Here is a 26,118-nt window from a genome sequence, read left to right on the forward strand (position 1 = left end):
CGGGATTGCGAAATGTGAAAATGGCTGGGAGTGAATGAGTTAATTCCAACGCTAATATAAGATTTTGGATGCAGAATCTTGTGTCTTGCTCGTGCACGACATTCACTGGTATGTGACATGTTCACTGCACGCCGATCTAAGATATCCTATTGACCCTTGAATGCTCTGAACCAATAGCAAGACAGCTTTTTCATGTTGAGGAAAAAAAACCAACCCTCAAGTATCGGTATGGTATCGGTATCGGCCGATACTGCAAAGCTGGGTATCGGTATCGGGGGCCAAAAATCGGTATCGGAACAACACTAGTTTTTAGTAGTGTATTACACTGAGAGATGTTTATATTTTCTTCTCTCATGTAGCTCATTTTCCACTGATCTACTACCGCAGTGTGCCAGAAAGAACAGCTACGGTAGATAATGACATCCTATACTAGAGGCTCTAATTAACTGCATCGAAGCGCTCCAGAGAGAGCAAGGGGACCCCCAAAGTCCAAGTGGGAATAGTAGGGATGGGAAAAATATAGAAGATTTAATGAAGCATTTTTTCAAAGAAACACAAAGCGATTTATTGGAGGCTTCCTGTGAAAACATGCAATATGCAGTTGTCAAATAAATCAAGCTGCTTAAATTCTTGCACATTTATTAAAAAAAGACAAATTTACCCCGTAGGACCGATTAAATGTGTTTGTGCCACTTCCCAGAACCTAAAAGGTAAAACTCGTTTTGCATGTAGGGCTGCACAATATATCGAAAAAATATCGATATCGCGATATTGGCCCTTGCAATATGCATATCGCAAAGACACGCAATAAGTTTTATATGGAATTTTATGCTTTTTATATGAATTTGACCACTCAGATACTAACTAAAATGTGCATCGCCATTCAATAGTTGAAAATTGTCAAGACATAATCACAATTAATTAACTAAGATTACATGAAGGTTGCTTATTTTGCCCCATGAAAAATATTTTTCTTTCATTAGGTAATAAAAATGTAATTTCTTGAGGTAAATGTTAAATTTCGCAATAATATCGATATCGCTATGTTCAGCAAGTATATCGCATATCGCATGTTTTTCCAATATCGTGCAGCCCTAGTTGCATGCTTGTTGTATTGCGCAATATTATACTTTACGATTGTGAATCTGCTTGGGTTGATCAACGTTTGTGAATCTGAACACCAGCTCACCTGCAGACAAGCAATATCGAAAATATTGGCTAGTGAGCCAGCTAGATATCTACTCTGCTTTTTCTCCAGCGAGCTTTAGCTGTCACGATCGCCTCATTTCGCCCTCCACCTCACACAACTTTACATGCACGTCATTCATCGGAAATATAGACGTCGGCTGTGCGACTGTAATCAACAGCGGGAACTCGCCATTTACTGGGGCCCTTTTAACAAAAGCGCGAACATGTTCTCCCAGCAGTCAGTGACGGATTCTGCTTCATTACTGGCCGCGGCGAAATCAATAAGCAGGCGGCCTATTTTCCTGCTGGAGCCGATCTCTCGCCTTACAAATGGGTGATCGTATCCGTTTGATCCATTGCCGTCATTTTGGGTTCCTGATGCAATCTGAACCGAATTTTTCCTCATCCATGATCCTTTTGTCCCCTGGCATGCTCAATTGTGAAAAATTTATTTATTTATTTATTTATTTATTTATTTTATTTTATTTTATTTTATTTTATTTTATTTTATTTTATTTTATTTATTTTATTTATTTATTTATTTCACAAGTAATAGTATATAAAAAAAACACAGAATGATTTTGTCAATCTCCTTTTGTTATGAGAACAGTCTCATAATCTTTGGAATAAAAGCATCTCTGTCGTTACCATGGCGACATTGGATCACCTACCGTAGCGGTATAACAGTTGATTTTTTTTCTAACCAATTAATTTCTTCTATAATTTAAAATGGGGGGGGGGGATGACCGCAGTAGTTTTGACATGAACAAATACTCTCTGAATGTGACACACAAACTTTATGAAATGCATGTAGCTATGTTTACTACCTTTAACGTAAGCATCCGCTGTCAAGCTAAAGGATCATCTGCGGTCAAAATAAATAGTGTGATTAATCTGCGTTAATACATGACTAAAAAATTTTTTTTTGTGTGTCTGTTATTTTGTTCTAATGCTATCACAACTTTAACTATGAACACTGGTGTTTTTTTTTTGTTTTTTTTTTGACTGAGGGGCTTATCCACCCTGCCGAGAAACCAACGTGCTCAGACTCTTAGATCCATAATGCTAAAAATTCAGCAACATTAAAATGTGATATCCACGCCGCATCTTACCCAAAGGGGGGGGAGAGAAAATGTCTTTTGAAGCTCTTCCATCATCCACTCCTGCCTTCAAGGACTAATAGTGATTCAATTCCCTTTACTCGGTGCCGTTGTTTTTTGGGGATGTGCACGCCATAGGCAAGAAATATAACGCATGGATGAATGAAACTTTGCATTGAAAACGAGCTGATGTTAGGTTGGCCTGATGAATGGTTTCCAGAATAAGAGCTTATAATGCACAGTTTTGATTGACACCATCAGAGATGTATGAATTTAACATGTAGGCAGAATTTGGAATAAGCGCAACTTGCATTGGGTCAAGATTGTAGTACCGTATTTTCCGCACTATAAGGCGCACCTCATTATATGAATGAATGAAATATTTTGACACTTTTTCCATATATAAGGTGCTACAGTAGAATCTGGGGTTAAGTTATGCATCCATTAGATGGTGCTGCGCTAAAGGGAATGTCAACAAAACAGTCAGATAGGTCAGTCAAACTTTATTAATAGATTACAAACCGGCTTTCTGACAACTCCAAAATGAATAAACAGCTGTCGACAGCAAGTGGCAAAATGGCCGCCTCCCGGGATGGATACAAATGGCCGCAGTTTGCTGCTTACCGTATTTTCCGCACTATAAGGCGCACCGCATTATAAGGCGCACCTTCAATGAATGACACATTTTAAAACTTTTTCCATGTATAAGGCTGGGGTTACGTTATGCATCCATTAGATGGTGCTGCGCTAAAGGGAATGTCAACAAAACAGTCAGATAGGTCAGTCAAACTTGATGAATAGATTACAAACCAGCTTTCTGACCACTCCAAAATGAATAAACAGCTGTTTAATTATTTTCTCTGAGGTAAAGTATTAGTATTAGCTAGCGATCCAAGATGGCGGGATCGTCTGCGCATGCGCGTCACCGATCGTGCAGGGTCACCGATAGCGTCTTGACAGCGGCTCAATAGTGATCCATATGTAAGGCGCACTGGATTATAAGGCGCATGGTCAGCTTTTGAAAAAAAATGAAGGCTTTTAGGTGCGCCTTATAATAACGGAAAATACGGTATATATATTTTCTTGTTTGCTAGCCATCTTTTCTGATACTATACTGCAGGCTTCCATTATCCACCCCCATCTGCGGCGTTCGTTCGTCTTTGGGCATTTAAAGTGTCACATTCTCCCGTCGCACTTGGTGAGCGGCCCTCCTCATTAACCGTAATGACGGCGAGTTCGGCGCGCAGCCAAGTGGAACCACAGATGTGATTGGGCGACCGTGTCTTGATGAGCGAGTCACCGAGGCTGATGTAAGGAGGTGGTGTCAGGGGGGGTTCACTTTCTGAATCAGGTTTTTATATTTTAGGTCTGTGCAGTATTGCTGAGAAGGTGAACGATTTTGGTTTTTAGCTAGTTTGCTTGCTTGCTTGGCTGATTGTGTTTTCCCACTTTGCTTTTTGTCGTTTCTGAATGTAGATCTACCTGCGTTTCCTCGACTATGAGATGGCCAACTCCAACGAGTGCAAGCGCAACTTTGTGGCGGTGTACGACGGCGGCAGGTAAGGACTTTTTTTTTGACAATATGGTTACAAATGGCGTTTGTAATTTGGTGCCTAATCACATTCTCATCTTGAGATAAAAAGCTCAGTATGTGTGCTCAGTAATGAGAAGGATGTAATATTATTTGATGTCAAGATTAGTTGCTCTTATCTTTAACTGCATCCACTGATGAAACTTACTTGTATTGTTCAAAGACCTTCAAAACACTGCACCCACCCGACTTTATTTGACATAGGGATTATCACACTATTTAATATTATTAACCAAGCTAAAAAAAAAAAAAAGTACAAACGTTCATGGGATATAGGCAGTATAATTAAAATTAGTTGTCAAGTTCTTCATCAACTATTAATATGTAACGTCTTCATTTTCAGCTTTAACACTTTTCCTCAGCTAAGCATTTCCCTCAATCTTCAATCAGCTTGACTTGCAAATCAATAACCTCTTCTGAAGATAAAATATGTTCAAATCAGATAAAGAATGATTAAAGTGTGGGCTTGAAAACTATAATGAGTTGGTTTTTTTTTTTATCAGGAGATCTGCAATATTGTGCTGTGATTATGAGATAAATTAGAATCTCACTCACAGTGCAAACTTCCACCAAGGCTGAATTTTGTCATTGGGATTTACACACGAGTGTCTTTTTGTTTTAAATCCTGAACTTTTTAATTCAAGTTCGGTGGAGGACCTGAAGAGCAAATTCTGTTCCACGGTGGCCAATGACCTCATGTTGGTATCGACCCTGGGCGTCATCCGGATGTGGGCGGATGAGGCCAGCCGGAAAAGCCGTTTCCGCATCCTTTTCACGACCTACCAAGAACGTAAGAACATGATCATTCATGTTTTTTATTAATTGATAATTCAGTCATTCTTAAAGTCCCCATAAAGTGGAATAAAAAAAAAAAAAAAAGAAAAGCCAAAATGTGGCTTACTGAACAGAGCTCCCGTGAGGTGGGTGTTGTTCCAGTTTGGGGGTGGAGTGAAAGATGTGGACCCAAATTGAGGAGACTGAGCAGACAGGAAATGAGCAACATAGTGATTTATTGATAAATGGGCAGGAAAACTATGAATTCAGCTTGACGTGACACGACTTGACAGAACTGGACGTGACGTGACGTGACGGGACTTGACATGACAGAACTGGACTTGACGTGACAGAACTGGACTTGACGTGACAGAACTGGACTGGACGTGACAGAACTGGACTGGGTGTGACAGAACTGGACTGAACGTGACGTGACAGAACTCGACTTGGCATAACTCGACTTGACGTGACAGAACTGGACTTGACGTCACAGAACTGGACTGGACGTGACAGAACTGGACTGGACGTGACAGAACTGGTCTGGACGTGACAGAACTGGACTTGACGTGACAGAACTGGACTGGATGTGACAGAACTGGACTGGACGTGACAGAACTGGACTGAACGTGACGTGACAGAACTCGACTTGGCATAACTCGACTTGACGTGACAGAATTTGACTTGACGTGACAGAATTTGACTTGACGTGATAGAACGCGACTTGACAGAACTCGACGTGACAGAACTTGACGTGCCGTGACGTGACGAGACTTGACAGAACTGGACGTGACGTGACGGGACTTGACTTGACTTGACATAACTGGACCGGACTTCACATGACAGAACTGGACTTGACGTGACAGAACTGGACTGGGTGTGACAGAACTGGACTGAACGTGACGTGACAGAACTCGACTTGGCATAACTCGACTTGACGTGACAGAACTTGATTTGACGTGACAGAACTGGACTGGACGTGACAGAACTGGACTGAATGTGACGTGACAGAACTCGACTTGACAGAACTCGACTTGACGTGACAGAACTTGATTTGACGTGACAGAACTGGACTGGACGTGACAGAACTGGACTGAATGTGACGTGACAGAACTCGACTTGACAGAACTTGACGTGACATGACGTGACATGAATTTTCAGGACTTGACTTGACTTGACTTGACTTGACACCCGGCATGACCCACGTAACACTAGCAATGCACCCACTGGACAAACACAACAGACTAAATAAACCAACCAACACTAATGACCTAAAGAGACACGCCTGGGGGGAAAACAAGTAGCTGAGGTCACTGATTGGTCACACACTGGGAAGGGAAGACACACTGGTGGTTTGACATAACGAGACAATTGAAGAAACCAGGAATACATGACAAAAACATCAACCACAGACAAACACAGCCAAAAAATACCAAAAGAAAAGAAAATCCCAACCCCACAGAACCAAAACATGACAGATGCAGACAGACGTCTGAGGTTACAGTACATGATGCTTGCAGTAGAGCCAGATGCACTGTTGTCACGGCAACACCTCCGCCTAAAGGCCTCGTCTTTAGAACAACATCACCAACCAATAAAGTGACTCAAATGAGTCTTCTGCTTGTTTCACACATTTTAAACCAGCAAACAGAGCAAAGGAGATCAACCAGGGCCATCGAGAGAAAAAGCTCAATTACTTACAATTTTAAGTTGATTTGTGAAAACTGATGAAACTTAGCTCGGTAATTCATATTCCACCGACACAATATTAATCATAATATGTGCACACTAGTGGGGCAGCATAAAACATTTTATTGTCAAGAATATTTCGGGGTTGACTTCCCCTTTTCATCAAAATGAGAATTTAGCCAATTTAAGCCACAAAGCAACGTCGATGGGCTTTTTGCTTCATAAACCTTGTAAGCTCTTATTTATCTTATTTTCTCCGCCAACTAATTTGGTCATCATTTGTACCTCTGAGGCACTTTTATTGCTGGACTTGTTGATAATAATTTTGTAGGTTTACTCACTGGTCTCACCCTGATCTGGTTTTATGAGAGGAACCTTCAGTTGTGAAAAGCAAAGAGACTGGGCCCCCTCTACTGGTTATTAACAGTGAACTACCTTGGCTTTACATACATAGATACAATAGTTTGTTAAAAAAAAAAATGAATATATCAGTGAAAAGGCATTGTTGGCTATTTATTTGTTGGTTGGTTCGTCAGTCGGTAAAAATTTTGAATTAAACTCCATACAGGAGATGCATTTATGCCGATTAAACGTTGGTTCAACTCGGGATAAAAACTCACATAGGAGGCATTTAAGTTGATCTTTTCCCCGTTTAAAACGTGACGGCATCAAATGAAATTGAGGTCACCTTGGCTTTATATTCGGCTGCTTCATGATGTAACATTAGCACACTGATTTTATGACCACGTCCACTTGATGGGTTGCTCCGCCCTTGCGCTGACATCATAGACGGGGGCACCGTCGTGGGATGGTGGTCTTAATGATTGCGGCAAGGCCATGCTAAATGGGGGGGGGGGGGGGGGTCAAGGGTGACAGATTTGCTGAGAATATGATGGGCGGTGATGAGAAAGGGAAAAATCAAAATTGGACGACGACAAAAGGTTTCATTTGAGTTGTGTAATGGACACAATCCACAAACGTCAAGTGGAAGTGATTTGGAAGGGGGAGGTGACAAAACAAATAACAGATGGGTTTTGGGGGGGAACAGATTTACTTAAAAAAAAAAAAAAAAAAATCTAAATGACTTCCCCTGAAATGATTTGCACATTTTTAAGCAGCTTACAGATTTTTAATAACGATTGGACTGAAGCGGAAAGAAAATATATTTGGATTGAATGAGCGAGTGAATTACATTGTTTCATTGGAGCTTTTTAATCTCTTCACTTTCATGACAAAAAAAAAAAAAAGTGTTTCTAAAGTGTTTGTGTTTCATCACAATTTACAGCTCCATGTGATCCAGATGCCTTCTTCTGTCACAGTAACATGTGCATAAATAACACGCTGGTGTGCAACGGCCAGCAGAACTGTGTGTACCCCTGGGATGAGAATCAGTGTAAAGGTGAGATGTGTTAATACGACATGTTTAAATTTCTATCCGGATTTTTGTATTAAATGTTTTAGATGTGGGCCTATTTTGCGCAAGCAATTGTACTTTTTGCTTTTCAGTGGGTGGCACCAAAACACAAAAAAAACATTGAGTTTAAAGCTTTTTTTTTTTTTTTTTTTTTTTTTTTTTTTTATAAGAGGGGGTTTAATATTCTGGGGGGGGGGAAAACTCACGTCATTTACCAGAAAAAAAACCTCTCAATTTTGCAACATTATAAAGTAGCATATTTGCGAGAAAAAAACTTGTAGCATACTTCAGGTAAATGCAAGTGACGGAGAACAGCAGATTCAACGCATAAACTTAGCTATTTGTACAAAAAAAAAAAAAAAAAATAAAAAAAATGTATGAATGTGTAGATAATAATTCTAGAAACATAAATGTACAAGCAAATAAATATTTTTACTATATTATATATTTAATTAACTCAAATGGTTGATCCTCGGGATGTTGAGTTTGTGGACCTTCGCAAAGCGAGGCGTCTTTGTCACTTAATTTCTCATAAATTTGTGATTTTTTTTTTTTTTTATCACGCAAATTTGTGACATTATACAGTGGCAAATTTGCAAGATAAAAAAAAAAATCACAAATTTACGAGAAATAAAGTGACAAAGAAGGTCCACAAACTCCACACCCTGAGGATCAAGCATTTAATTTAATTAAAAATATAATATAGTTAATATATTTACTTGTACATTTATGTTTCTAGAATTATTATCTACATGTTCATACATTTTGTTTTTGTTTTTTTGTACAAGTAGCTAAGTTTATGCGTTGAATCTGCTTTTCTCCGTCACTTGCATTTACCTGAACTATGCTAGCTTATATTTATTTCTCGTAAATTTGTGTTTTTTCTTTTCTCAAAAATTTGCCACTTTTTAGTGTCGCAAATTTGTGAGTTTATTTCTCATAAATTTGTGAGTTTTTTTCCTCGCAAATTTGCCACTTTATATTGTGGCAAATATGAGTTGTTGTTTTTTTCTCCTAAATTTGTGAATTTTTACTCTGAATATTATCCCTTCTCTTAAAAATATATTTATATGCCGTCTTCTTCAAACATGTAAATTATCAGAAGGAAGCCCACGTTCATTCACTACCAGCTCAGTTAAAAAGGATTTTTTGACGTCTATATCCGTCAATGGCGCTGAATGAGTTATGATTATTAAAACGGACCTAAAACTGAAGGTGGGAATCACACAAACAAACAAATATCTCTGCTCGTGCACAGAGAAGACGAAAGCCAACATCCTGGACAACCTGAACAACACAAACGGGACCATCATCGGCGTCACCTGCTGCATCGTCCTCCTCCTCCTCATCATCTCCGTCATCGTCCAAATCAAGCAGCCTCGCAAAAAGTACATCCTTCGGCGTGAGGACTTTGACCCCACCATGTTCCAAGAGGTCTTCGAGCCGCCTCACTACGAGCTGTGCACTTTACGCAGCGCCGCCACCGCCGCCGCCTCGGCGGACCTCGTGGACCTGGCGGAAGACTTTGAGAACTACCACGCCCTCCGTCGTGCCTCCTCGCGCTGCATCCACGACCACCACTGTGGCTCGTCCTCCAACCCGGGCTCGGCCCACTTATCCCAGCTGTCCCTGAGCGGGCGAGGGAGCCGCGGCAACCTGAGCGCGCGGGACGCGGCGGCGGCGGCGGCGGCCGGCCTCCTCGCCGACCTCCCGCAGGCTCCCGTGTCTGTGCGGCCCCTGCTGCCCAGCGCGGCCAACCGCAGGAGCATCTTGGTCATGAAGCACAGCTACTCGCAAGAGGGAGCGGACAACGGATGCGACCTGGATGACGACCTGGATGAAGTTCCAACCACCAGCCACCGGCTTTCGCGCCACGAAAAGGCAGTGCAGCGGTCAGTATCCATCGATTTTTAATGACGGAAGCACACCAGACCTAATTTAACTATGGCATATTTTCATTTTATTTTGCATTATCCTCTTTTGTTCATCTTTGTTCTTCCTCTACGCCTCAAAATAGTATTTTTTTTTAACCCCCCCTTTATGAGGTGTTTTCTTGCTCTTGCATGTTTGTCCTACACAGATTTCAGGATGCACCTAAAATACATTATAACCGGTGGAAGCTTGGAACTGCCAATTTGGAGTAAATATTTTTGACTGGAAAATACGTTCAAATATCGCAAATACTTTCAAATACATGCGTTCGAATATATTTGCAGGTATGTTTGAATATGCAAACCAAAATATGTTTAAACATACTTGTAACTACGTTTAAGCGTATTTGTAAATACGTTTCCCATAATGCCACTGAGTATGCACATTTTCATTGAAGAAACTCCCTTTTGACAGATTTTGCAAGGCCCACAGAATATTGTGTTCTATTGCTAGAAAAACATGGAACCTACAAAAAAAAGATTATTCTCTTCTTTCACCAGGAAAAGAAAGTATATTTGTATCTGTTTCCATTTTTCAGCCATTAGTATGAGAATATAGCTAAGTTTCATCAATATTCACATTCCTGGTGAAAACACTGACAAACAGAGCTTGTTGCAATATGGCCCTGGCTGAGCTGTTATATTCTGCTGCCACCTGCTGGCCGTGTTTTTAATCACTACCATTTCTTTAAGCCACCTCTTCATGTCAGACACTGCTGCATCAAAGCCTTCTGTATTCTCTAGCTAGCATTTAAAAAACAACAACAACGTGTAAACACGTTTTTGGGAGTGAGTAACAAAGTATTAAAAACGTTTTTACACGTTTTGGGGTTTGAATGAGTTAATAAGAAATCATAAAAATTACAAATAAGCATTGTTTACTTACCGTACTTAACTCATTCCCTCCCAGACATTTTCACTGATGCAACCCCCTTGGCTCCTGGCTGTTTAACTGAATTTTGACTGAGTTTGCAAGGCCCACAGAATATTGTCTTCTATTGCTATATCTAAAAAAAAAAAAAAAAAAAACATGGAACCCACCAAAAGAAAGATTAAAGTCTCTTCTTTCGTCGGAAAAGTATATATATGTATCTGTTTCCATTTTGCAGCATTTAGCATTAGAATATAGCTAAGTGTCATCATTTTTGCAACATGGCCCTGGTTGATCTCTTATGCTCTGCTGCCACCTGCTGGCCGATTTTTTTTGTAATAACTACCATTGCTTCAAGCCACTTCTTCAGGTCAAAGCCGTCTGTATGGTCTAGCATTAAAAAAAAAAAAAAAAAGACATAAAAAACAAATATATTTTTGGGAGGGACCATGGAAATATTCAAAATAGAACGTGTTATGTTTTTGGGAGCAAATTAGTTAATTGTTTAATTTATTGCTATCGTGTAGGCCAAATGCTAAAAAAAAATATTACAAAAATATATCTTGCGTATGTACAAGTAAATGCCCATTGCATTATGGGGAAAAATGCTACCTTTTTAGCATTTATCCTACAAGTACATTGAAATGTACCGATGAATATGTTTAAAGATATTTGCAAATGTTTAAATGTATTTGCACATATGTATTTTCCAGTCAAAAGTGTTAACTTTACATGGACATTTAAAAAAATAAGCACAAGTACAAATATACATAATGTATTTATATACGTTTAACCGTATTTGCACATATGTTCAAACATATTCACCTCACCACTGTACAGTCAATTCTGTGGAGTAAATTCCTTAATCATTAAATCAAATGGTAGTTATTTTTCTAGCAATAAAGATTCCTATATTTTTTGGACATTTCGGAAGGAAAAATATATTTTTGTTCCTGCATGCACTTTTCCTCACTGATCCTGACACTTCATATGATGACAACATTGCATGTGGATTTTATTTTATTTTTTATTTTTATTTTTTATTTTATTTTTTTTTAACCACATCAGTACATGTTGCATTGTGACACGTCAATTAAAAGTGATATTAAAGTACGGAGGCGTGATGACATTTCAGGTTCTGCCTCATTGGCTCTTTGAGCAAACATGAATCAGAGTACAACACAACTAGGGTCTAAGAGACAATCTCAAGGTAAGACCCCCTTAATCTGACCATTTTTATTATGATGTATATTGTTGCATTGTTGCGTTGTCGTCATTTGCACATTTTGCTTTGATAAATGTTTTTTTTTTCCTGTTTTTTTTTTTTAACAATTTATTCGTACGAAGATGGTGTTCTTGCTTGCAGCCATATTGCCGTTTTAGTGTGTTTGTTTGAATGTGAGATGCTCAAGTTTACTGCATGTTTTTTTTTTTTTTTTGTGGACAAACTGTAGACTCGTGAATGTTTGATCTGCATGGACTTTTTAATTTTCAAGCTCGCGTTCCATTTGTTACTGCTTAATATGTGTTCATCTTTTCATTTCCCCCAACAGCAAAAAATAAGCAGCATATTGTAAAAAGTGACAAGATGTGGAGATTTAATATAAAACATGTTCCAATGAAATTCTCTCATTCCTCGTCGTTACGGTATAACGAGTTGAGCTTAATGTGACCATCTCCGAGAATTTATTTTATTTTATTTTTTTCTTTTACCAAATAGATTTCTATGATTTTTGTCACTACATGTATAGAACATCCAATATACTCAAAATTATAGTTCATTTGAATGGTCCAGTTGAGTGGTTCTCAGACTTAAAAAATACACACAATATGTATATTAAAAATTATTGTAAGCCAATGTAACATTATCCATAGTTTGAAGTTGAACATTGACATTACACCTAAGTATAGGGAAAAAAAAAAAAAAACCCTGCTCAAATAATAGTTCATTTTAAGCCACCGTAACGTTATGGTATATGCATACCACCAGAGGGAGCCCTTCACTACTCTCAATCACTACTCTCAAAACAAAATATTGTTCAGAATTTGAATAATTTTCAAAATGTAAAAACACCATGCAAATACCTTTTTATTTTTATTACTATCTAACACAATTTTGAACAATCTTTTACAACTTTTTTTTTTTTTTTTTTTGTCATTTCCAGCCAGAATATTTTTGGTTTTTATACATGCGCACAATTATGATGTAGCTTTGCATGTGTAACATACTTTACATGTGTAATATTTAATGTTTTATACTCGCTTGAAAAAGTACACCAGCGCGATGAAATATCATATTTTACTTTTCCAAAAATAGTTTTGTTTTGTTTGACCCTGTCATACAGATACGTATGTTTATCACTGGCGGAAATACAAGTAAACATGGACCCCAAAATTATTCCGATATATTGTTTTCTGTCGGAATGTGCACGTGTGCCTATCGATGTCTGCTTTTAATGCAGCGATCCTTCATGTGAGCCCGCTTTCTTTTCTTTCTTTTTTTTTTAAGCATGAAAACAATGTTACGTTTTAAACATCAAGTGTAAGCAAGTGTGTGTTTGTGTGTTGTGTATGTTTCTACATTGTGTCACATTGTCTCCCATCGTGTAGACTTGTTGAGAGCATAGTGCAATCCGGGATGAGCGCGAGCGGCATCCGCGACAAAGCGGGAACGGACATTTACACCAGCGCCGTGCTGAGGCCCAAAGGACGCTTTGACGCAAAGATATCCAAACGATGATGATGATGATGATGATGATGATGATGGTGTGCGAAAATGAGCACAAAGGGACTAGATGAAGATACGTCAATGTTGTAAATTCTTTCAAGCAAGTTTGATTTTCAGCCTCGATTTCTTACTGTTCCCATAGAAAACAATTGTGACTCTTCGAACTAAATTTAGCATATTTCTTGAAACAAACTTGATGATCCCAAAATGAGGCATGCGTTGTCCACATCAGTTAGATTTGTAGATTTACAGTTTTCTGAATAAAAATTGGAATTTTACTAACGCGCATCAATGTAGTGCAGTTATTTGGACGATAATTCATTAGTGCAATTTTTTGCATGCTTCTTTAATATCCATTGAAATAGAACTAGAACATGAAACTATCAAGCCCCACCTATGCGAATACAGTAGACTGTCCAAAATGAAATGCATTGCATGCCAGTAGATGAAAACAATTGGATCAAAACCCAAAACTAATTTATTTATTTATTTATTTATTTATTTATTTTCCCTTTGACACAAGTTTGTTTGTCTAACAATGGCCACAGGAAGCTCTTTGTATCAAGCTACACTTTTTCTACCCGAGCAAAATAAGAATTTTTTTTTTTTAAAGTTATTCAAACGATCCTTCAGGGCTTTTGTTTTATTGATGCTTTGTAACAGTATTAATATTAATAAATAAAGCACCTTCTTTTTTTGTCGTTTTGTTCAATTTGTCTCCTTAGTAAATCTGTCACTCATGCTTTCCATACCACATGTTGCTTTTAAATGTGCGTTTCTTGTTTGCTTTGTGGAATATGCACCAAACCTATTTATTTATGCATTTATTTATTTTATCCACCATAAATTCACATTGCCTTTAATCAAAAGTTGAACCTGAGTTTGGGCTGCTCGATTATGGAAAAAATAATAATCACGATTATTTTAGCAATAATTGAAATCAGGATTATTCAAACGCTTATTTATTTATTTTTGGTACAAAACAAGAAAATGTTTAAGCATTGAAAAATATTAAGACCAATTAGAAACACTATAATTATGTAAGTTCCTTTTGGGCCAAACAGAATTTATAATAATATTTATTTTATTTTAATTTATTTATTTACTTGTTTGTACATTTATTTATTCATTCATTTATTTATTTATGTTGGCAAAAGCTTGAAGTTGGAGTGCAGCATGTGCACTGTGCTGTCAGACATTTTTTTTTTTATACAAAACAATAAAATGTTTGAATGTGAAAAATACAAAAAATATTAAGACAAATAAAATTCTTTGACACATTAATTATGCAAGTTCCTTTTGGATGAAACGAAATTTATTAAATTATTTTTTTTAAGCATAAATGTAAAACTTTAAACAGCTCAAAAATTTGTATTAATCTTTTTTTTTATGATTATGCTGATTTTGTAATTGTGGAGTGTTCTAATTGAAATTGAATTGTGAGAAAACAGCAGCCATGGAGAGCTATCGTAAAATTTGGTTTTGGTGTTAAAACCTGCATTGTACATAATGACTTGTGCACATGCAAAGCAGATTTACATGCACTTAAAATTTTCTCCCATGTACGTGTATGCATTTTTTTACGCATATGTATTTTTTTTTTTTTTTTTTTTTTACCAGTGACGGGAAAATGAAGCACTTGCAATATTTATTTCCTCCTCTAGAGGGTACTGTTGGTTTAAAGATAAAGGCTTGACATCTCGAGAAGTCAAAAAAAAATATCACCAGAGCTTCATGAAGCTTCATTTGTCCAACATTAATTTTACACTTTGTAAATTAAAGTCCATAATTACATACAAAATGAAACTCATTAAAAACTGCTGCGATTGGCTGGCGACTGCTCTTACTCTTTTTTTTTTTTCTTTTTTTTTTCCCCCACTCTGTTTCAATTTCTTTCTCTCTTTGGCCCTCAAACACAAAATCAAACACTGGCTCGTCTGCCAGTAAATAGATGGAAGCAGACATCTCGGTTCAAATAAGTAAGTCTGGACAGATTAAAAATAAAGAAAAGGGGGAAAAAAACAACATAAGAAAAGAAGGGAGTGGAAGTAATGATGTTTTCATTTCTCCACAGATACATCCGACCGATGCATCATTCTTCTGCATCTGGCCAAGTTTGACAAGCATTTGGAGGTCTCTCTCTCCCTTGTGACTCTTCAGTGAACTAATATGCCTGAGTAATGTAGAGCAATGCGATGACGAGGCAGGCGTGAGTCTGTCATGTAACGCATCAAGTCTTTTCTTTGCCTCAGACCACGCAGGTGTATTCGTCCTTACCTGTGGGCCACATCTGGCAAGGATGAACTAGCCATGGAACAGACAAATGACTGCAGCCAGAGAATACCTTTAATGTAAAGTCGTTCATCAAGATAAAGAAAAAAAAAATCAGGTTTTTTAAAATTCATTTTTCATGCTTCAATTCGACGTTTCATGTTTTTATTTATAGGCAGGGTGCTGTTTCATGTCATGTAATTGAGAATGATGTATGCTAATGAAGTGATGAATTTCATTAATGACATCCTTTTCTTTACTTGGCATATGTCCGGGCATTAGTTTGACATTCTTTATCATTACATTGTGTTTTTTTTATTTAAGAGTCATTTGCATATTGATTTGATAATATAAAGAAAATGCTGGACAGAATGTTTCAATAAACAAATGTTTACTGAATTATGGTGATGAGTCATCAATTCAAAGAGAGGGAGAATGTGTTTTCATTCATTTAAATACATATCCTATATATTTTTTTTATGTTTTTCGAGAAGTTTCCCCGTTAGGACTCAACCTCCCATGATTCCTAGCGTGCGGTGTGACGTACAATTTCCGAGACAAGGTTGGTTTGACACACTTTCCACGGCGCACTTTTAGCCCAAATAGTTTGTCAATATGTTCGTTTGACAAAAATAGCGTTTATGTATTTCGTTTATATTAAGATACTGAATTGCGACAATGGCGTATATGCAGATATTAAAAGTCCTGTATCGGAATTTCAAGCCAACATCGGTGCAAACGTGCAGCAGGTTGACAGGGGGCAAATTGTTGATCCACGCACACAAAGCCGAGTCAGTCGTTTCGAGATTGGCCTTCCAAGGGAGACTCGAAGCTTCGCGTTGTTTCCTGCAATCACGCAGAAGGATTACGCTTGACTTCAGAGCAAGAAATAAAAGCGATGGGCAGAAATCGGTTTACAAATACCAGGGTGGGAGCCCAAAGCCATCAGCTACACGCAAAGGTAAACGAAACACTTATTTTTATTTATTTATTTATTTTTTTTAACACACTTTTGACTGAAGTTGTTAGAATTATAACGTCCTTAAAATGTTTATTTATTTATTTTTAAGTGAAAGAAGCTGGCCGAGATTTCACCTACTTGATTATTGTACTCGTCGGCCTTGGAGTGACAGGTTAGTAGAACAAACTCATCAAATAAGAGATTCTGTTACATTTTATGAAGCCATTTTTTTGCGTGTTTCAGGTGGACTTTTGTATGTAGTCTTCCAGGAACTCTTTTCTTCCTCCAGCCCAAATAAAGTATACGGGAAAGCTTTCAACATAGTCAAATTAGACCCTGAGGTACCAACTTTGTCATCCTATAGAAAGACGATTGCTACGTTTGGTATTTAGATCTGAAAGTTTGCATCGTTTCTTTTTGATCGGTTGGATAGAATCGCGTGTTCATGTTTCAAATTGTAGGTAATTGGAGCATTTGGAGAACCGATTAAGTGTTACGGTGAGACGACTCGCCGGGGAAGAAGACAGCAAATCAGGTTGGGATTATGAAAGCAGGATTTATTGTATTCACTAAACATATACAAGTAATTTATTTACTGTCAGTTATTGATTAGGGATACAATAGTTGATGGTTTTCTGATAAAGTGTCATAAAATGTCAAACGGTCATTTCGTTTTTGTAATGTTCAGTAATGCCACATAATCTGTTTACTCCCTTAGCCATATGGAATATCGAAAGGACGGACTGAAGCACATGAGACTGAAGTTTTACATTGAAGGATCCGAACCGGGGCTTAAAGGCACAGTGCACTCTGAGTCAAAAGAGGTTTGTATTACTCATTTGGGCTTCAAGAATAAAAGCAATACATTTGACTATCATGCAAAAGTTCAATTCAAAAAGTGAACCATATATTGCACGTATTTATGATTGAATTTGTGGCTTGTTTCTCTGTCTTTGTCTTGCTGGCTGCGCCACAAATTGCTCCTTCGGGATAATAAAGATTTTTATTTATTTTTTTACTTAAATTCACTTGTTAAATACTTTTCAGTAGGCCAAATAATAATTTCCATATTATTTCTTTTGACTATAATCAAAATTAGATTGTATTTAAAACCCTGAAATATTTTACTGTGTATTATTACATCAAACACACACTATACTATTTATTTTATTTACTTTTGTAGCACAGATTGTATTCAAGTTTTGTAATCAATTTTGTCAATTAAAAAAAAAAATCTTTTACAGAATCCTGAAACGGGAAAATATGAATTCCGCTACATATTCGTGGACATAGACACCTACCCAAAGCGGACCATCATTGTAGAAGATAACCGATAAAAACGACATCAAACAACAAAATGAGAGGACTACTCAGCGAAGATATTTCACTGGCTCATAATTGATAGTGTTTATGTGTATTTTGTATGTGTTGTAAATGTGAGGATATTAATGGAATGGATCGGTCTTGCCATCGCACATGCGCAAGTACAAGCAATGGAATTGACTTACAAATGTAACATTATTACGTTGGAAAATAAAAGTGTTTGCATCGAAAAGGTACCCTGTTTAAACTTAAAGATAATTAATGTTTTTCTTTTATGTTAATTTGTGTTTTTATATTTTAGTTGGATTGTTATCTGTTCTTCAATGTCACTGAAGTATTAAATTGTTTTTCCCAATAATGGCCACTTGATGGCGACAAAACCTCGACTGCTCTAATGAAGCGTGTCAAAGTCAGTCAGGGTGGGCATGTCGGTTATACCAACAAAAATAAACGACTAATTTGTTTAAAATAAAATACATGAGTTGGTTTTCATCGTAGTTATTTACACACATTCTTGTGGTTCAGAGCCGTCGATAAGAGTTTGGCCAATTCGGTTTCAGAGCTACTACGCTGCGATTGGTCAACTGCTGGTCACATGACATACACGCCATGTTGTTACCATGCTGTTGGGATTTCGTGGTGTTTTGCAATCGGTTTTTCCACTTTCATGCTCCAGTCATGCCTTGTTGCTCAGCGTGGCGTTGCTCACGACGACCCAGGCAGCGGTGTTATGACGCATCGGTTCACTGGAGACCCACAGGAAGAAATTGTGGGAAGTGAAAGTCAAATGGGAGGACTGGAAAGCAAATAACACTTCATTGTTGTACAAAGTGAAATGACACGGTTTGAAGTCGATGGGACTGCACAATGCAGCCTTCAACCTACATACGCAGAGACGTGATCTTGATATGCATGACGTCACACACGTTTGCTGGAAGCTAAGTTTGCTTAAACTGCAATATACTAATGTAAAGAAAACAAATCAGCACCACAAAAAAATAACAATCCCAGGGGCTTCATATACATTCAAATAATTTATCATTATTTTACAAACGACATTTCAGAGCCCTGCTGTGATTCAATCGAGCATTTTCCGATTATCCCTGAAGGCAACAGTTGAAGCCACGCCCACCTGAGTGGGCGTTGTTGGAAGTTCAAGTGGGCACTAGGATGTGCTGCTGGGTTAACACAATGCTACGCAAAACTCCAAAGACGAGTTAGCTAGTTCTCCATGTTATTGTATCCTACATAGTTTAACAAGTAAGTAGCAAGCTCTGAGTTGAAAATGCTTGCACATTAGGTCATTCTCAGGTGCTTTCCGGCGGAATGGTTGGGTAAACGGGAGCGACTGTTTAGTGTTTGTGGCCTGCTTTCGTAGCCTCAAGTTGCTCCCTGGAGCTTCCCTGGCATCACAACACCGCATGAGACGCTGGCAACGGTCCACCTCGGCGGCTTAACTAACCGTGTGTTTACCTTCATGACATGGCGCTGCCTTAAAGTAAGTCCACGTTATTTGTTTTGGGTAAAGTTTGGTGGTCAGCTAGCTTAGGCGGCTAGTTTGACGTTCCCAACAGCTGTTTTAAATTGTTTGCTTAGGGGAAAACATTTTAAGTTGATTTAAAAGTAATGGGGGTTTTTTCTTCTGAAATTTGAGGATGCACAGTGGCGTTTTTCTCGGGTCTTCTACATATGTGCGGTGTGTTCTAGAAGGATTGGCTATGAATCAGTGTTTTTGTTGGTGGTCTAACTACGACCCAGGGGCCATTTGAGGCCCGCCGTCCATTTTTTTTTTTTTTTTTTTTTTTTTTTAAAGCTATCCTAGGCATGAGCTAAAATTCACAATTGACTATTTGACACGGCCCAACTCGTTGCCCTGTAAACGTACTACTTAGATTAAACACGTTGTGGTAAACGCAAGAGGATCGAGAAGTTCCTTTTTTTTTTTTCTCATCGAAAACATTAACAAAATTTCTTTTCATATTGTACAGATGGTAAATATACAGTAGTGAGAGCAATGTGAACTGTAAAAATAAATAAATAAATAAAATCTGGAAAATCCTTTGAATTTTTTTTTCTTCACCTAGCAAATTTTCTTTCTAAATAAATATAGTGTTCATAAATTGTCGCGCATTCTTAGCTACGCTGTCGCTGACAGATTGTTTTTTGCCATCTAAATAAATTCCAAGTGTGAAATGTTAAACTGGCTGCTTATTATGTAAAAAAAATAATAAAAAAATCAGGATTGTCAAAAATTGAAATCGGTTATCGGTGCACCTCTCATACTTGAGGCATAAAAAGAATAAGACATTGATTAAGTCCTACTCGTGATAGTTCAATAACAATAATTGATCATTTAATCAGTTAAGCTGTGTAAATGTAAAATAGTTACCACAAAACACCACCAGAACATCTGTGATGAGAAACAACAATGCATATTACGATGCTGGATTCTTACTCCACTCCTATTGTTTAAAAAAGAAAAAAATTCTCATCAACGAAAATCAAACAGCAACTCTTCAATGGTCACAGGCCATCTTCCACAATAAGTGTTAGAAAATTCCACAAATGCCAAATAAAAAATTCAATTTGATTTTTGTTATATGCACTTACCATTTAAATTGGTAAATATTTTTTTGTGTGTAGTTTTTGGATAACTAACAAACTGGAATGTTACCGCTTTATTTGCCTTTAATAAGTTCTATTTCCATTTAGAAACAGTCTCCATTGTTTATCAGCTATGAAAGTCACTGCCCAGTGATTGAAGTCCCGCCGAAATGGAGCTGTACTGGTATATGTACGTGTAATTATTCATATCAGCATACAGTAGATAATTAAGCATGAATGACGAGCCTGTTTTGTCGTCCTCCTCATTACAGAGTGGTCATAGTGTTCATCATCATCAAGATCTTCTTCTACGTGTGCTGGTACCGCTCGAGACAGAGGCAGCTGGCCGCGTACCTGAGCAACCCCCGCAATGCCCAGATAGTCATCGTAGGAGGGAGGGCGTACCTCCATCAAATGTGCGAGAGGCAGAGTGTAAGTCTCGCTGCACAACTGCTTTTGCACCTCCGGGCTATGTTTTTATCAACAGTAGATTATCAGGAATGGATGACGTCCGTAGCTTTCACAATGTAATCTGTAGGAGGAAGAGGAAGTCGAATAAGGTCACTTTAGCCATGAGCCGCTGGCGACGCCGGTGAAGCGCGTTTCACTTTTTTGCGCAAGCGTCTCTCTCTTCAGTTCGTTTTAGGGACTAAACTGGCAGCATGATGGATTGCATACGTCTGTTTAGTCGTTTTTATTTTCTATATTTTAAGAACACTAATCGCTTTTCTCCTCACGTCAACGTGTCTGAACGCTCGCGAGCAGCAACATCGACGCCCGAAATGCGTGTGACTCATTTAAGGCATTTCCTGTTTGTCTTAATCTTCACCCACCATTGCGTGAGTTATGACTAAACGGTTCGAGTTAGCGCGATTTTCAGCATTATGTCTGCCGTAACTTGGAAATGCAAATCTTCTCAATCAAATATGGTCTCAATTAAATGTGAGTCAGCTCGACCTTTTGTTTGTTGTTTTCCTTCCTCGTGTTCCTTTTTTTTTCATTTGAGTAACATGGGGCGCTAATTAGAGAGCCGCCAGGCTTCCTGTTCTGTCTTACTCTGTTCGTTCTTGTTATGTTGTTTCTTGGACATTGTGACTGTGGTGACAAATTTCTCGTGTGTTTTGACTAGGGGTGGGAACTCTTGGGTACCTCACGATGCGATAACGATTATATGTATGTATGTATATATATGTTTTAACATGGCCTGGTTGATCTCTTATACTCTGCTGCCACTCAACCATTTTCTGCAGTAGAGAGACTGCATCAAAGCCTTCTCTATGTTCTGGCATAAATTAAAAAAAACAAAAAACAACGTATAAATACGTCTTTGGGGGACTTAAAACATTTAAAATATGACGTATTTATACGTTTTTGGGAGCTGAGTTAACTACGAATGTCGCAATACTTGTGTAGGCGTATCGATAATCTATCGTGAGACAACGTGTCACGATTTATTGCGATGTCGATTTATCGTCACACTCCTAGTTTTGACATACTTGACCGAAAAATGGAAAACAGATTCATATTGTGTTCAGAAGTGTGCAGCAATGTAGAGTCGTCAACCATCTTCTTCCACTGCAAGAGTGGAATATATGCTTGTTGAGCACATGTATAGTTGACGCGTGTGTACTTGGAATTGAGTTTTCAATCCCCTGCCCTCCGCAGCAGACCTCACTCTGGCCAAGCTGGTACGGCGTACCTGATGACCTGTCACAAGAAGAACCCTCCACGGCGCCGCCGCCGCCGCCGCCACCTGCTGTATCCTTCTCGCACCTGGACATGCCACCGCCGTATGATGCCGTCTCTGGAGGTAGCACACTCACTGTCGCTTCGAAATAATGCTTGATAATAATGTACAACTACACTTGAAGCTAAAGCTAAATAGCAAAAAGAATAAGTGTAAACTTTATTTGAAGATCTTTATAGCAAAAAGTAGGTCATCCAACAAAATGTACCGGTAATAAATGTGCTGAATCCTATAATGTGGAATGGGGAAACATATTTACACATCGTGAAAATTCATGTGGATAGATTAAAAAATGTGAACAGGAAGTTGTATGGGCTAAATGAACAACTGAACTGGCCAATAGACACGCAGCATTTTAGAGAAAGATTAGATTGTAGAAATATGCATATTGAAGCAGTCCTGTCTAGACTGCGACTTAGGGCTGTGCAATTAATCAATTTCAATTATTACACTCCACAATTACAAAGCATAATCATAAAAAATATTTATTAATGCTTTTTTTGTGTTTTTTTTTAATTATTATTAATTTAATTATTCATTTATAATTTATACATTTGCACCTTTTTTTAAATTATAAAATAACTGATTTAATAAATTTTGTTTTGTCTAAAAGGAACTTGCATAATTTTTAACATTTCAAATAATTTTATTTGTCTTAGTATTTTTATTTTTTTTTAAGACATTTTCTTGTTTTGTACCACAAAATAAAATGATTGTGCATATGCTGCACTCCAACTTCAAGTTTTTGCCAACATAAATAAATATATATTATTATAAATATATATTGTTATAAATTGTTTGGTCCAAAAGGAACTTATAAAATTAGTGTTTCTATTTTTTTTTTTTTTTTTTTTATTGGGCTTAATATTTTTAAATGTGTAAACATTTTTCTTGTTTTCTACCAAAAAGTTATCATTTGAATACTCGTGATTTCAATTATTGCCAAAATAATCATGATTATTTTTTTTCTATAATCGAGCAGCCCGTTCCCAGTTCAGTCACGTTTGAGCTGTCACGTTGTTTGAAGTTTCCAAGTATCTCCGACTGAAAACTGCTCACTTATGGTGACAGCCCGTAAGGCACGATTAGTCAAATTGATTTGAGTCACAAAAGTCAATTTCATGGTTTGGCTGTGGAGATGAATGAGAATTAATTTGTCCTCAAGGCAGACTCGTCCACCAAATATTTGTTGACGTCAAATCTTGTTTTATTTATGTATTTTTTCCTCTCTCTCTTTCATCTCCCTTCCTCCGTGCTCTGCTTTCCTTCTCAGAGGACGATCTGAAACCGCCTCCGTACAGCGAGTGCGCCCACGACGACGAGGCCGAGGCGCCTCGGCCGCCCAATCTCACGCCTCTCATCTCTGAGGAAGGCGACTCCAGTGGCGCCAGCGAGGCTCCGCCCCCTTATACGCGGTCTCCCCAGCCTCAAGAAGGCCGAGCGAGCCGCGCGGAGTCGCACTCTGAGAACGTCTAGTTGAATGCCAGTTTGCCTTTTTTTTTTTTTTCCCAAATACTGCCTTCCAAAAGACAAACCTCAGCCTTGCTCTTAGTTGCACCACAGTGGACACAAGCTTAATGTGTGCGTGTGTGTAAAATGTTTTTCGGAGCCCAGTTTGGTTTGCCTTGTTTTTTTTCTACTTTGTAGACATCTGATGATTTTGCTCATAACCGATGACATCAGCAAGCCCGCGTGCCTCAAAACCTGCCCCGGAGCAACCAGGAGCGTGACAGCTCCGATGACGAAAACTCCAGCAGAGTCCAGACACTTGAAGAGAAAATACTAGGAGTGTTAAAAAAAAATCGATTCGGCGATATATCGCGATACTACATCGCGCGATTCTCGAATCGATTCAATTAAAAAAAAAAAAAAACGATTTTTTTTTTGGTTTTTTTATTTTTTATTTTTTTTTATTTAAAGAGCTCAGAATTGTTCATTCGGTAGTCTTACCGATTCAACGTCTTATCATCATTGCCTTTTTTTTTTTTTTTTGTGTGTGTGTGTGTGTGTGTGTGAATCGATTTTTAAACTTCCATTTTTAATGGAAAAATATTCAACAAAACGTCTGACTTCGGGGTTAGGATTCACACCTTGAGCATGGAAGAATGTTATATGAACGGAACATTAAGCCTTAATATTTTATTTTAATGCTGTTCAAACATGAAACAGATTACAACCTCTATAAGACTGAAATTTCAGATAAATAATACATTTTCATATAAATCTTACACTCTACAAGCTTACTGATTAGTATTTTCTAAATTTGAATGAAAAAAAATCGCAACAATCGACTTATAAATTCGTATCGGGATTAATCGGTATCGAATCGAATCGTGACCTGTGAATCGTGATACGAATCGAATCGTCAGGTACTAGGCAAGTCACACCCCTAGAAAATACTGTTCACATTTTCAAGTATCGCCTGAGAGCATTTCACGCCTCTTTGATCCGCATTTGGGGGAAATTGGCGAAACACAAGCCCATTCATTCTTCATTTACCATTTTGGGCTGAGACGTCTTTTTGTCTCACACTGGTTTCTTTCAAAGCACGTCTACAACAACAAACCCATTGAGGAGTCAGAATTATCGCTTCAGTCATGATTTTTGCTTTAATACAATACCAAAATATATTTGAATTCAAGTGGAGGCTCCTTCCTGTCAAGGAGACGTTATGCATTTTATTTCACAAAAAAACCATTACCACTTAATTTAAACTTGCTAGTGTACACTTCTGTCACATGTTGACTGGCATCATAAAAAAAAAAAAAAACACTCTGGGCCTAACTGTATGTATTTGTCCAAATATTTTTATATAAATTCTCGTGTTGTTTAATGTTATTTTGTCAAGTTACTCAATACAGCTCGCTTGAACCAACATCGGTGCTGCCAATTAATCTGCTTCTTGAGTTTTATATTAGCTGGCTGTAATTTGTGATGATGGGTGTCGATAATATTTTGTCCCTCCTCCATGAACTGAAGTGGACAATATATAGTTGTAAAGGTTCTGTGCCAATGGTAAAACAAGGAACTGTGGAGCGGCTCGACATTCAAAACCCTGCAGCAGCATACTCTGATGACTCATATTGTTACTTTTTTTTTTTTTTTTTTTTTCCCTTTTCAAGACTGTAATGAAAAACCATCTTTGAACGTGTGTCTATGAGGACCCTTTGATTTTGGGTGTTCAAGGGCTTCTGCTACTTTTTTTTTTTTTTTTTTTTCCTTTTCAAATACAGTGCTGCAAAATGAAAACTAACCAAAACTATTTTAGCAGCTTCTTATGATCTACATACAAGTATACCACAGGTTGGTCAGCTCAATTTCTGTTATCATTACCACGTGAATTGGATTTTTATTTCACTGCATTTCAAAGTAAACTTTGCTCGAAGGCCTGTTGATTTTTTTTTTTCTCTTCTTCTTCGAAAAGCATTGTTGACAAATTCAGTTTTAATTTGTTTGAGGGTGTTGGAGACTTGAGGTGAAATTGTGATGACTGATTTATAGCCAAGCGTCAGTGTTGCTGTCTTATATTTTGTACGTCTACTTTGTTAGCTTCATGCTCATTCCCAACAAAGCACAATTAAATTGAATCTATTCAGGTGTGACTTTAATGCACTGGCTTTTTATTTTTATTTTTGTATATATTTTTTTTTGCATTAATCTTGTTAATAATACTGATTGTTTTATTTTGTTCAGAGAATATGTAACACGATTTATGGGCTGTCAATGCTGCTTACTTGCCGTTGGAAGAAATGAAACCGCTAGCGGCCATCTTACGTTGCCGTTTAGTCAGGGTGCCTAATTTGGATACATTGCTTTCTCCACTGCATTTTCACTTTACGGTAGAAATTCCGCCCGTGCAGGACATATGGTTGTATCAATAATTTTGGAGAAGCACTAGTACATTTAATTGCTAAGAAAAAATATTTGTA

The 26,118-nt window shown here is 37.7% G+C and overlaps 4 protein-coding genes across 19 annotated transcripts in view; all 4 read left to right on the forward strand.

Annotated features, from left to right (window-relative positions):
- neto1l (neuropilin (NRP) and tolloid (TLL)-like 1, like) overlaps positions 1–15,953 on the forward strand; it is a 74,527-nt gene extending 58,574 nt beyond the window's left edge. For 6 of the 9 annotated variants that reach the window (XM_077509358.1, XM_077509364.1, XM_077509359.1 and 3 more), the window contains 6 exons: positions 3,765–3,847; positions 4,524–4,669; positions 7,625–7,738; positions 9,012–9,645; positions 11,691–11,765; positions 15,358–15,953. In XM_077509358.1, coding sequence (XP_077365484.1) covers positions 3,765–3,847; positions 4,524–4,669; positions 7,625–7,738; positions 9,012–9,645; positions 11,691–11,751 — 1,038 coding nt within the window. In that variant the 3' untranslated portion in view covers positions 11,752–11,765; positions 15,358–15,953. Of the gene's footprint in view, positions 1–3,764; positions 3,848–4,523; positions 4,670–7,624; positions 7,739–9,011; positions 9,646–11,690; positions 11,766–13,165; positions 14,165–15,357 lie in introns of those variants that run through there. The other 3 variants (XR_013280960.1, XM_077509363.1, XR_013280961.1) reach the window with 3 other exon arrangements.
- A 121-nt stretch (positions 15,954–16,074) lies between these two features.
- timm21 (translocase of inner mitochondrial membrane 21) lies at positions 16,075–18,316 on the forward strand. Its single transcript, XM_077509041.1, has 6 exons — positions 16,075–16,515; positions 16,625–16,687; positions 16,759–16,856; positions 16,977–17,050; positions 17,234–17,339; positions 17,760–18,316. Exons 1-6 carry the CDS (start codon positions 16,233–16,235, stop codon positions 17,850–17,852), a joined length of 717 nt encoding a protein of 238 aa, XP_077365167.1. The 5' UTR covers positions 16,075–16,232; the 3' UTR covers positions 17,853–18,316.
- Positions 18,317–18,922: 606 nt separating this feature from the next.
- Positions 18,923–25,797, forward strand: LOC144009020 (uncharacterized). Of its 3 annotated transcripts, XM_077508477.1 has the most exons (6): positions 18,927–19,098; positions 19,217–19,336; positions 20,551–20,632; positions 20,715–20,874; positions 22,108–22,252; positions 23,463–23,802. In XM_077508477.1, exons 3-6 carry the CDS (start codon positions 20,613–20,615, stop codon positions 23,663–23,665), a joined length of 528 nt encoding a protein of 175 aa, XP_077364603.1. In that variant the 5' UTR covers positions 18,927–19,098; positions 19,217–19,336; positions 20,551–20,612; the 3' UTR covers positions 23,666–23,802. The 3 variants fall into 3 exon arrangements, with proteins under 3 accessions (XP_077364605.1, XP_077364603.1, XP_077364604.1); XM_077508479.1 differs by having other exon boundaries at positions 18,923–19,336; positions 22,111–22,252; XM_077508478.1 differs by having other exon boundaries at positions 18,927–19,336; positions 23,463–25,797.
- The window catches only part of sema5a (sema domain, seven thrombospondin repeats (type 1 and type 1-like), transmembrane domain (TM) and short cytoplasmic domain, (semaphorin) 5A), a 158,457-nt gene continuing 157,705 nt past the window's right edge, over positions 25,367–26,118 (forward strand). For all 6 annotated transcript variants that reach the window (XR_013280805.1, XR_013280807.1, XR_013280806.1 and 3 more), the window contains exon 1: positions 25,367–25,492. The gene's annotated coding sequence lies outside the window, so the exon portion shown is untranslated. The remainder of the gene's footprint in view (positions 25,493–26,118) is intronic.

This window comes from Festucalex cinctus, chromosome 20 (genome assembly GCF_051991245.1).
Source record: "Festucalex cinctus isolate MCC-2025b chromosome 20, RoL_Fcin_1.0, whole genome shotgun sequence".
NCBI lineage: Eukaryota > Metazoa > Chordata > Actinopteri > Syngnathiformes > Syngnathidae > Festucalex > Festucalex cinctus.